This window comes from Poecilia reticulata, linkage group LG23, assembly GCF_000633615.1.
Source record: "Poecilia reticulata strain Guanapo linkage group LG23, Guppy_female_1.0+MT, whole genome shotgun sequence".
NCBI lineage: Eukaryota > Metazoa > Chordata > Actinopteri > Cyprinodontiformes > Poeciliidae > Poecilia > Poecilia reticulata.
In genome coordinates, this window is record NC_024353.1 from 2794941 (window position 1) to 2807549 (window position 12609).

Consider the following 12609-nt stretch of genomic DNA (forward strand, 5'->3'; position numbering starts at 1 on the left):
CCTTCTGATGTCTACTGCTGCTGAGCCGTTTCACTTCCCTAATTTTTTTTGGAGCTGATTATGTAAAAAAGCGTTGCTCTAATAATGTTTTTAGAACAGAACTTGTTAGATTATGTTTGTAGGCTTTACTTTTAACCTCCTGTGATCACCTGAGCTGAGATCAGACCTGTTGTTCTCATGCTCTTTAATGCAAATGCCACATTTCCATAACCCAAATCAACCAAACGGCTCTTTTCTCCACTCAGCAGGGAGAAATACAGCATCACCCACCTCAGATAACCCCCCCATAAACTTTAAATACGTTTACAATTTTTAGACATATTTACAAAAAAAGTATCTTTATATGTAAAAGTGAGGCTTTCTTATCGTTATCTTTTTACATCAAAAATACAGTAAATTGAGTTCAACAAGAGCAAAACTAATGCGGGCTGAAAATAACCCCTGCAGCCGCCTACTGCAGTTTGCTTTAGTCAAAACAAAAAACATGAAGTCATCGTTCATGCCTAAAACAAACAAAGGTCATTTTTGAAAACCTCACTTAAAGGATTAGATATGAACCCTTCAACTCATAACGTTTATTAGTTTATTCATTTTCAAATATGCATTGTGTCCCATTTTGTAATAGTACTTTATTTGAATGTTTATCGAAAGTAAAATGCTCCCACCCTGACAAGTTAAACAGGTGCACTCACAGTGAAAAAAGAAAGTAAAAATACCTTTAATGTAGATTAAATAGGACGCCGCCCTGTAATAAATATAAAACCCATCATCATTAGCACTTATAGTTAGTTATAAAATCAAATAAATAATCGAAAGGTGTTTGTACTTACAGCAGCGTCCTTTAATCTCGTTGTTCTCTCAGGTAACTACTGCAAAGTACAATTGGCCACGCCTTTACCTGCTGCTATCAAATTTGACCATTAGGGGGAGACAGAAACACGTTAAATATCAATTGAGTCATAAAAAGTTATTAATTTTGATTTAAATGTAGCCAAGAATTATATTACTCTATAACTATTTCTATTTATGCATATGATCAGTTCAGTCTTCAGTTGTTTTAATATGGTGCCGATTCATAACAAATGCAATCCTAAGGCATTTTAAAAGACAAACAAATAAGATTTATAACAGTTAATCGAATTATTACACTCATACAGATAGATTTAATGAAATTTCTCCAACACGTATGATGAATTCAACATTTTTTGGCACTCTGCAGCCACCAGCCTGTTGTTAAAAATAGAAACAGTGAAATAGTGACCCCCTGTGGTAAAATGTAGCAATGACACCCCGCAGTGACATCACTGCGTCCTCCGTTGCTAGGTTATTCTCGTAATGCAACATCTTCTTAGCGTTCCCGAGACACACCCTTTTCAAACATTTATATTAATCATGCGGTATTTCACAAGTTGCCCTTAAATTATCCGGGTTTTAGCTCGAAGAAATGCTTCCTTGTAGTTGGACCGTCTTGGGCGTTGTCGTCACCGCTTCACGTCGTCGGAATCAATAAGTGCCGCCACAGCAGCTAACATGGAGGCGGCGTTCGCTCGCTAGCTTTCAGCGGGGATGCTTTACAAGCTGCTTGGCCGTAAAACTGTAACGACAGTCGGATGAGACTGCATCCCTGACCCGGATGATGGCCGCCCAGTCTCTGCAGCAGTCCGGGGAGGATTCAGCAGCCTGTTAACGGAGCCTGTCAGAGCAGCAGATGCTGATGTCCGGATGCTTCCTGGCACTGATTTGCAGGTAGCTGAGTGTATATAAATCTTAAAGCGGATCCTAAATGATCTCACACACATGTCAGGCTGTATTTATGTGAATATGTTCGTGAGTATTGTATGTTTGATATTTGTTGACATGTTGTTTTGAAGGCACCATGGCCGGGAAGGTGAAGTGGGTGACAGATATTGAGAAGTCAGTGCTCATCAATAACTTTGAAAAAAGAGAATGGGTTCAAGTGACAGAAAACGAGGACTGGAATTTCTACTGGTAGGTTCTAGCATCAAAACATCATTTAAAAATACATCTAAAAATAAATAAATTAGTTAATTTCGCTAATTAAGCAAGGAAGAAATATCTTATGTAAGAAAAAAAAAACTTTTTCTCCAAAATAACAATTATATTCCCTCTTTATATCTGTTTATACAGTCAAAGTAGTAATTTCAGTTAATAAAAATCTTATCTTTAATTTTAACGCACATACAGTGAAGAGAAAAAAGTAAATAAGTAATTGTTAGAGAAAATCTTGAGTCCTGGCCTGGCTGAAAATAAATTCTCAGTGAAAAAACATAACCGTTTGTTTAATTGGTATTTCTAAATTACCCTGAGGTTTGTGTTTCTATGATTGTTCATCCTGCATGTCTCCTTTCTGCCCTTAAGGACTGGCCATTCAAATAAGGCAGGAAATGGATGAAAGTAAAGAGCTGCTCTGCTTAAACTTACATCTAAATTAATATTCCAACACTTAAAATTTTTCGAAAAATACAACATATGACGATTTCTAAGAAAAAAGTGATTAAATGATTCTTAAAAATGTGTGGCACACTTTTCAAAGAACTTGTATATTAGTAACCCTTTACTTTATGTTTCTGTGAGGTTTAAATGTATTATCCTGGGCTCCTAGCCACTCTTCTAAATGGAAAATATACATTTTATTTAGTGTTAATTCAATTTTTTATTTTTCCATTCTTTCTGAAGCTAATTCAAAGTGTTTCTTTAGAGTTTGCCTGCTTTTTAGTTTTTTTATGAATTTAATTAGGAGTTTATGCTCTTTTCTCTTACTAGGAAGATTTTATTGAATATTATAACTAGTTTGGTGGGAGATAGTCCAGTAGTGAAGCTGTTTAACTTGATGCTCATCGTGCAGGATGAGCATCCAGACCATCAGGAACGTGTTCAGCGTGGACACCGGCTACCGGCTGTCGGATGAGCAGCTGGTGAACCATTTCCCGAACCACTACGAGCTGACCAGGAAGGACCTGATGATCAAGAACATCAAGCGCTACCGCAAGGAGCTGGAAAAGGAAGGAAGTCTGCTTGCAGAGAAGGACAAGAACGGAAAATACATTTATCTGGGTAATCTTCCCTAGAGGTGGATTTATGTACAGGCGTGAACAGCCCTGATGTTTTTCTTTTTCTTTGTGCAGATTTCGTTCCTGTGACGTTTATGCTCCCTGCTGATTACAATTTGTTTGTGGAGGAGTTTCGCAAGAATCCGTCCAGCACCTGGATCATGAAGCCCTGCGGGAAAGCCCAGGGGAAGGGCATCTTCCTCATCAACAAGCTGTCGCAGATTAAGAAGTGGTCGCGCGACAGCCGGACGTCCACGTAAGTCAGAAAACCTCGTTCCTTTCGAGCTTTGGATGGAGAAAAACGACAAAAGAGTCATCATGGTATTCTCAGCGGGTGTTGCTGCTCCGTCCTGCCTCCAGGTTTGTTGCAGCATCCAGCGGGAAAGAGGCGTATGTGATCTCTCTGTACATCGACAACCCTCTGCTGATTGGAGGGAAGAAGTTCGACCTTCGGCTTTATGTTCTGGTGACAACATATCGGCCGTTAAAGTGCTACATGTATGAAGCACCTTTCAAAACTGCATCCTGTTTATGCGTCAATTATCCACCCAGGAAATCACGTGGTGCTTAACAGATGATATGAATTCGAACAAATCAGTCTGATCTGATCCGTTAGGTACAAGTTGGGGTTCTGCCGGTTCTGCACGGTGAAGTACACACCCAGCACCAGTGAGCTGGACAACATGTTTGTGCATCTCACTAATGTGGCCATCCAGAAACACGGGGTGAGTTGTCATCAGAAGGAACAACATTTTCCTCAACTTAGGTGAAGCACAGATCGGAAATATACAAAAATCAAGTACTGTCACTTTAATTTGAAGTTCTTGTATTTATTTTGCTCGTCTTATAGTTCCACAAATATGGTTGTTCATTTAGATGAACTTCTTCTTCATCATTCAAACAACCTGTAGAGACTGAATCTTCTCCTACCAAGACGAGCAACTCTTAATTTGTGTAACAGTTGAGTTTCTTTTTAGTAAACTCGGTTTTTATTGGTTGTTTAACCAAACAAAACAGCTGTCTGTAGTAGGCAATATTCACGTTCTACCATAAAGATATTCAGAGCTATGAAACAACATTCAGATTTACTCAGAAATGTTTGGAGCAGCCAGCCCCATCTTTGGCTAATTGTTCTCCCCAATTTTTCCCCATCTTTTTTTATTTTTATTTTTGTAAAGTTTGGACTGGTTAAGTATTTGTTACTCAGTTTCACTCTTTCAGAAATGGCAAAATCAGCTCAATTCTTCGCTGGAGGTCCTTCCAATAAATTCAAATTTTTGTTCATGACCAGAAAATATCTCTGTGATTTACAACAGTTCCATTATGTTAATGCAAACCTGTATCCTGCAGACTAGCTAACCTCTAAAACACCTGCTTTTAGTGGCAGCAACTGTCTACTACTTTATCTCATTCAACACAGGGATGTAGGAATGACACGACAGTTTTCCCATGAGTAAAACACATCAAAAACTACTTTCTCGTTATTTTCCAAGGCTCACAGAAAGCATCGCATTTCTGGTTTAACTGTGTTTTCCAACAGGACGACTACAACCACGTTCACGGGGGAAAGTGGACAGTCAGTAATCTTCGCTTGTACCTGGAGAGCACCAGAGGAAAGGAGGTGACAAACCGGCTGTTTGACCAGATCCACTGGATCGTGGTGCAGTCACTGAAGGCGGTCGCAGTAAGTTTATAGCATGAATGTTTGAATAAAAAAGCGACAGTTGCTCATTTCTGATTACGTTTTCTCTTATTCCGACACTTTGCTGGTTACATTTCAAATGCATATGGCAAATTTCTGGTTTCTAAATGCTTCTTTAGCGTAAAACGTCTTTAAGTTTTCTCTTTCACGCCACTTTTTCACATTTTGCCACAAAGCCACCACAATCATCAACGTAATTTATTGTAAATGGGCTGAATGCAAATGGACGCCATACTTCAACCTTTAGAAGTTTTCTAAATCCTTCAATTTTGCTCTAATTTGTTCTGCTTTCTCACATTAAATTGCAACGTAACACGCTGAAGTTTGTGCAAGACGCGTGAAAGCTCCTGTAAATATTTATTCCTCACTCTTTCGTCGCTGGGGAAGTCTTGCGCTCACTTATCCATATTGTGTAATCACCTTTCAGTGTGCTGAACCTGTTTGCAGATGCTTCCCTGTAGGCACCTCTAGCAGAAAGCAGAAACGTTTCACCAATGACATATTACACCTCTAAAAAGCAGAATATACGTGCAGAGCTGCAGGTGCTTAATAAGTATTTCTTTGTTATAATTTAAACTTGTGCAGGCAGAATCCGATACCTTTTATGCTGTTTTTAACGTGACAAAAGGCCGTCTGATTTCTGAGAGCTGTAAAACCACCTGCATGTCTTCGTATTGTTTTTAGCCCGCAGGACAATAAACACACTTCCTTTTTTAAATAAGTGCTCTTATTCACTTCCTCTCATCATCAAAGCATCTGCTGCTAGTACATGTGTGGTGTATTTATACTCTGGTCGTCTGATAATAACTGATAAACCAAATTAAAAATGATCCGTTTTCCTGATTCAGTCTGTGTTTTCTTCCCTGTTAGCCTGTGATGAACAATGACAAGCACTGTTTTGAGTGTTACGGGTATGACATCATCATCGACGACAAGCTGAAGCCGTGGCTCATCGAGGTGAGTCGTTTCTCCAAGAGAGTCGCATTGAAATGTTTTCACCTCGTAATTTATGAAACGCAAAACCTTTAGTGCAAAGCTGGGAACCCGGTCTGAGCAACCAGGTTTATTTGGAGTCTTCTGTTGATCTGGGTTTTTTTTTTTTTTTTCCAATAAATAGTTGGAACACTGTCTGGATCAATACTGAGAAAATTACTTCATGCTCACTGTTAGGTACAGCGGAGAATCTGGGGTGTCTGTTGCTCTTTAAAGGCCCTAAGAAAACAGGAGATTTAAAATAGAAGAAGAAGAAAGAGGGAAAGCAGTTTCTACCAGTGTAAATATTCTGTAGAGATGTCTGTAGAATGAAACCAGCAGAAAGAGAAGGAATGATGGATGTATGTTGGATGGATGGATGATGGATGGATGGATGGTTTTCATTCATTACCCGCTGACTCAGGATGTCCCCTCTGTCTCGGTTTCTGTCTCAGTTTCTTCCTGTTTTCCTTTCAGGCTTTAGTTCAGAAAACCTCCATATTGTTGTGATCTGTGTTTTTCTGTATAGTTATTTTGAGATTTTCTGTGTTTAGTCCCGTTTCCCTGTGAGTCTCTGTCCTGTCCTCCCTGTTGATTGATCCCAGCTGTGTCTAGTTTCCTGATTACCCTCCACGTGTATTTAAGTCCACCTGTTGTCTTTGTCTCTTGTCGGGTCCTCGTCTAACGTCTGTTTCTGTCCCCTGTGCTGCCAGTGATTTTGAGTTGTTTTCCTGGTTCTTCATTAAACATATTTTCATCGTGGCTACCTGGGTTCACCGGCGTCTCACTCACAACCACACATCCTGACACATTGTTTCAGGGTAAATAAAACCTTCTCTATAAAGAGTTCCTGACTAATCAATCAATCATTGGTATTTTCTGATCAGTGCCGTCTCTCTGGTAACTTCTGAACCAGAATAACTGAACCTCCAGATTGAGGCTTGCTCATCTTCTCCCATCTTCGTCGCTCGCTTTGTGCTGCTGGTTGGTGACTCTGTATTCATCTAATAGGAACTGGTAGAAACGCACCGGCAGCAGACACTTTCTATTTGTTGCTCCGTCTGTCTCAGCTGTGGCCTCGTAATGAGTCAGAATGCACTCGTTTGACAGCTGCACGATGTGCTGCTGGGTTTCTAGGCTGGGTCTGAGTTATTTCTGCTAGCGAACGCCGATATGATCTATTTTCAGCAGCGCAAACTTGTTTGTAGGGCAAAAGACGTTCCTCTGTGAGGAACACGTTCCAGAAACTCAGTGAGTCTGCTCATCAGTCCCATCGGGTCTGAATTCAGTTCTCAGACGGTTAAATGGTTAAAAAAGTCTCCTGTCATCTTTTGGTACTTTTCATCCAAGCCCCATTTTTGAGATTAACAACGTCGCTCATCGCCCAGTCGTTTTAGATTTTACGCACAGTGTCATTTCACCAAGAATTCATCCTAATAAACGACAGAAAGTTGGATTTCTTTCCTTTTTATTTGGTAATCTGATATGAAAATTTTAAATGTGTTTTGCAGCTTCTTCTTTCATACTTATTGGCATCCTAACTGTTTGAAAAACGTTAAAATAAAGAAACAAATTAAGAAACAAGTGGTTTACTTCAGTGAAATCTATGTAAAATACATCAATCTGAAACCATTTTTAGAGATACTTTAGTTGATCAAGGTTTTGGGGATAATCACCAATTACTTCTGATATCTTTTACCTGATTTTAATATTGTAAATATCATATTTATGTTTATATTTCTTACACTGTTTGCGCTGTTTTGGCTGGATTTTAGTGTACAAGTGTACAGTAACAAGCAAATACATTTAAATTTTAGAAATTTGGTTAAATTTTAGTTAGAAATGCCAGGAAATTGAAAACAAATCATGGTGAAAAATGTATCAAAATCATTTATTTAATTCAAATATTTCACGCTTTTTAAAAATAATTTATATTTCAATTAATTTCTATTTATTTTATTTTCTCAATCAAGTTTAAACAAAGAAATATAGTTCTAAAAATATATAATGTGGTATCTACATGTGAATAAATAAGCTAAGTGGAAAAAACAACAGGAATTATTCATTTAACAGTTTGTACATTCAGTTTATAAATGAGTGTTTACTGATTGCATGTTTATGTACATATTAGTAGCTTCATTTCCTTCCACATTCAGTATAATTACAGGAAGAAACCAAACGGATCTCGTTTGGAGTCTGCGTTGCATTATTAATCACTTCCCATTAGCCGTGAGCCCACTCAGGGTTTATTACAGCCTAAATCTCTCTTCTTCTTCTACTGCTGTAAATATGGTGCTGTTTGTGACCCTCAGGTTAACGCCTCTCCATCGCTGACCTCCAGCACAGCCAACGACCGCATTCTGAAATACAACCTCATCAACGACACGCTCAACATCGTCACGCCCAACGGGGAGATCCCAGACTGCCGCTGGAATCGCAGTCCGCCCAGAGAGGCCCTGGGCAACTACCAAATCCTGTGAGTGACTTTAATTCAGAAACCCTCCGCTGGTTCAGTGGGGTTAAAGAATCCATCATGGAGGACAAAAACATCGGGTTTAAAGCTGGAGATTTTAAATAGCAAAACATACACTGAACATTTGTCAGAAAAAAATCAATTTGAACTGGTCTGCATCTGAAAAGAGCATCATTAAATGGAATTTAATTTACAGTTTTTATTCAGAGTGTAGGTTTTTTTTCAGCTGATCTATATCCTGTTTCGTGCCAATTACTTTTTGATTTTAATCCCAAAACTAACATCTTGTTAGGTCTATCATTTATTTTATTTTATTTTATTTTATCAACAAGCTTAAAAAAAGCATTCTGCACCTTTCCGCCAAAGCAGTAATGTGTAGACTCCACTGTTGTGTCAATACTGTCACACCCTTCGATAGCTCAGTTGGTAGAGCGGAGGACTGTAGTGGACTAATCAGGAATCCTTAGGTCGCTGGTTCAAATCCGGCTCGAAGGAGTTGCTTTTAGGTCGAAGGTTGAGATGGAAATGAATGTCAACATTAAGTTTGACCTGTTTAATGGATTGTTTCAATCACAATTTAACAAGTAAATTAATTCCTAAATGATTAAAGTTAAATTGAGACAAATACATTAAGGTTTTATTAACTATACAATTAGTTCAGATTTTATTTTTGAAGAAGTGCAAGATTGTTCCCACTTTTTTAAAAGTTATTTTATAAAATATGACTAATGTTATTGTTAAAGGTTAACATTGCAGTAATCAGTGTAACACAAAAAATCTTAAATTATTTAAATTAATACGGAAATAATTACATCTGATTTAGAATTAGGAATTTCACTTTCAATAATTGGATCTGAAATGTAATTATTCATTTATTCATTTTAAATTTAAATGATTGTAAACATGTTTATTTTTAAAGTGTATTTTTTCCTAATTTCATTTTAACTCTGACATGTGTAAAATAAAATACTATGTCTATTTTCAACATCGGGGCAAACAAACTCATTTCCAATCAGAAACAAACTTCTTGGTTGAAGGAAGATCATTTACATCAACTTTTATTTGCCAGACGTATGATTAATTTTCTGCTTAAATCTACATTTATCTTATTATTGGGAATTGCTATGGAGTTCAAGCTGCTTTTGTGTTGATTGAATGTGAAGAGTTTCTGATATTTTTGTAGAGGTAGTTGATTATATGTAGCTAAGCAGGATTTTTTTTTGTGAATGCAAAGTACTGGGAATAAAAAAAGAAGCTCCTTCGAGCCAGATTTGAACCAGCGACCTAAGGATGTCCAGCGTTGTACTCTACAGTCCTCCGCTCTACCAACTGAGCTATCGAAGGCCGTTTAGTGGCAGAGACATGCACTTTATCCAGACGTTGTGATGCTAACCCTGAAAACCAGAAAGGTTTAGACTGTGTGTTTACACTCTCCATGTCAGAGCAAACAGAGGAGGAAACCGGATTTGAGTCGCGCTGTTTGTTTTCCCTCAGGTATGACGAGGAGCAGGCGCAGAGCGAGAGCGCCGAGCGTGACCTGCGGAGCCGCTCGGGTCAGCTGCTGGGTTCAAAGGGCGCCAGGGGGAGTGCTGGCGCCCGTCCCGCCGCAGCCACATGGAAGTGAGGCCATGTTACTGACTCGGAATCACTTCCTCTGTCTTACTGTTGGAGCAAAAAAACGGAGACCACCCAGAGTTTTATCAACGGCCAGCCTTCGTTTCTCCAACTGTGGCACGCTGTTGTTCAAACGTAGAGCGATCGGTAAAGCTTAACAGATGGAGACTTTGGGTGTTTGTAGGAAACATCCTCATGACGCCGATGATCTACGACCTGAACTATGCATGATTGTCGATTACTTGCACCTAACTCTGATCTGCCAAAAAGGGTGCTAACAACGAGGACGAGGTGTGTGAAGGAGAGAAGCTACGCTTGGAAAAAAAAATAGAGGTATTATGAATGCAAATGGTTTTAAAGTTAAGAAGTTTATATGCAGAATTAAAGTTGCTAAATGTTTATAGATCCCAAAATGTTTTTTAAATGCTCATGCTTTACAAGGACTGTATTCAGTGCAGAATACCGCACTTTATTTATTTTTTTAATTTAGACTTATGTGTTAGAATAATGAGAACTTCCATTTTGCATTTTGACAAATTCAACTTGCATTACATCAGAGAACTTATATAAAAGTCTATATGTAGTTAGAATGTACTTGATACGTTCTTAAAGATTTTCTAATCATTTAAGGCCCGATGAGTAACGAAAATCAGTTTTTTTAATAACTCAGAGGATATTGGAAGCAACAGAGAGACAGTTGTTTAACATTGTCTTGTGATTAATCACTGTGTGAAATCACCTTCTAATGGACAAATATTTAATTTCCCTTTGTGACTTATTATGTGTGTTTGAATTAAATTGAAATGGGCAAAAGTGAAGTCTTTTCTACCAATTTAAACAACCCAAAATGATGACAGTACAGACACAATTTTAAATATAAGTTGTTATAATTTTGTGAAATCAACAAGAAAAGAAACTTTTGCTATTTAATTTTGATTGAAGCAGGTCATTCTCATACATCTTTAACACCGCCTTGAAAAAGAAACACATTAGTTGTTTTTTAAGGAAAATGTTTCATGGTATGCTGATGACAATGTGGTTTTTATTTACAAACACAAAAAAATTATGTAACAGGATTCTTATTCTGTCCTCATGCTTATTTTTTTTTATTAAATCCTGCATTTTTACGTTGTTAAACTGTTCTAAAGACTCCTAACGCCATTAATGAATGTAACTGAGACTATTTAAAAAAAAAATTTTCAATCATCTTTGTTTTCCCATGGAGTCGTGCTTCATTATGATGTTTTTTTGTCAATAAAAGCTTGATTTCGTCTTATTCCCCACAATGAAAAATGTTTCTTCATTCCTCATGGAGATGCTGCCATATATATTAAGCATAAATGCACTAATTTATAACCCCAAATCCCCAAAGCACAAAGTATCAGCTGCACATCCACCTGTGAGGTTAAATTCAGTGGAAATTGGGGAAATTCCCACGGATAAAAGGAACTGGGTAAAGCCCCACTTGGTTCCCACTGCTGGTTTTCATTACACGATCAGAAACAATTCAACTTTTATCACTACCTGTTTGCAGCTGTGAGCTAATTCTGGATGTGACTTATTAATTATTTTTTTCTCTATCCCAAGAAACATTTCATTTTAACCGATTTTTACTCAGGTTTGAGTGCATTCACGTTTTTCTGTTGAAGCTCTGATAAGAAAAGGTTAAAATGTGATTTATTATGTTATTAGAGTATGCATTGTTCTGTTTGCTAAATAAAGCTGTGGTGAGATTTCATTTTTAGTCAGTTTCTTCTTGCAGAAGAGTTTCGATTTGCACAGGTTAACGTCTGTAAAAAAAACCAGAAATGTAACCATTTAAGTTTCCTTTCTCTAAAGATGCGTTTTATGTGTTCTGTTTCTAAAGAAGCGGAGGGCACTTTAGAAACAGATACGCACATCTGAGTATGTGGAAGTGAACTGGTTTACACATGAGTGTGTTGCTTCAAAATGCCTTATTTGAAATATTGTTCACTTTCTACCTGAACTTTGACTCTTCTGGCACTCTTCAAGACTCTTCAGAGTCTTGGGAGCAGTTTCTTAAATATTTTTTGGTTTAGAATATTTAAGAAACGTTCAGTCATTTATCTTGATTTAGGAAGCATAACAAGTAAATTTGCTTTTAATTAAAAACAAAAACCTCCCTACAGACCCACACTGCAACAACTGTAGTCTGCCAGTAATGACAGCAAGCCAACACATAAACTTGGAACCAGATTTAATAACAGCATTAATTATAATCAGAATATGTTTCTAAAATACAAAGCGAAATGTGATTGGTCTTTATTTTACTGTCTACCTCCGAAAAGGCTATTCAAAACTCATAAGCCTCCACAATATCTGGAAAGTAATCGGAAAAGTATTTGAGGATGTTACGTCAGTAAGGCGTCCTACAAAGCTGCACTGACGTCAACTTCCGTCAGTTGCGTTTGCCTTTAAAATAAAAGCCCTTCACGACTATCCGAGAGAAACTTGATGTTGCAAATTTACAGATAAGGATTAGGCCAGCTAAAAAAATAGACTTATATCAAATATAATAATCAAATATCAAAATTCTAACTTTTTACTTATAATTATCTCATTTGGCAAAGTCAAACACATCTATGCTGAAAATATCTAAGCTCTGAAGTGCTAATTTTCAATGATTTGTTATGATGTGTCCAGCCTCTTTCATGCTTAACTGGGGTATTGATTCAGCAGATGAGACTGTAATGAGTCATGGGTTTGGCCTGCAAAGTGAGATTTAACTGGGTGGAGGGGGTAATTATACCTTCCCT

At 37.6% G+C, this 12609-nt stretch overlaps 1 protein-coding gene and 2 non-coding genes across 3 annotated transcripts; 2 read left to right on the forward strand and 1 right to left on the reverse strand.

Annotated features, from left to right (window-relative positions):
* The first annotated feature begins 1653 nt into the window (after window positions 1-1653).
* ttll1 (tubulin tyrosine ligase-like family, member 1) lies at window positions 1654-11570 on the forward strand. Its single transcript, XM_008400542.2, has 10 exons — window positions 1654-1746; window positions 1872-1989; window positions 2867-3075; window positions 3147-3327; window positions 3432-3569; window positions 3688-3796; window positions 4612-4755; window positions 5644-5730; window positions 8058-8221; window positions 9713-11570. Exons 2-10 carry the CDS (start codon window positions 1877-1879, stop codon window positions 9840-9842), a joined length of 1275 nt encoding a protein of 424 aa, XP_008398764.1. The 5' UTR covers window positions 1654-1746; window positions 1872-1876; the 3' UTR covers window positions 9843-11570.
* trnay-gua (transfer RNA tyrosine (anticodon GUA)) lies at window positions 8627-8713 on the forward strand. The gene is given in 2 exon segments: window positions 8627-8663; window positions 8678-8713. It is a non-coding gene; the product is annotated as a tRNA-Tyr (tRNA).
* trnay-gua (transfer RNA tyrosine (anticodon GUA)) lies at window positions 9475-9562 on the reverse strand. Its single transcript is given in 2 exon segments — window positions 9475-9510; window positions 9526-9562. It is a non-coding gene; the product is annotated as a tRNA-Tyr (tRNA).
* Window positions 11571-12609: the final 1039 nt, after the last annotated feature.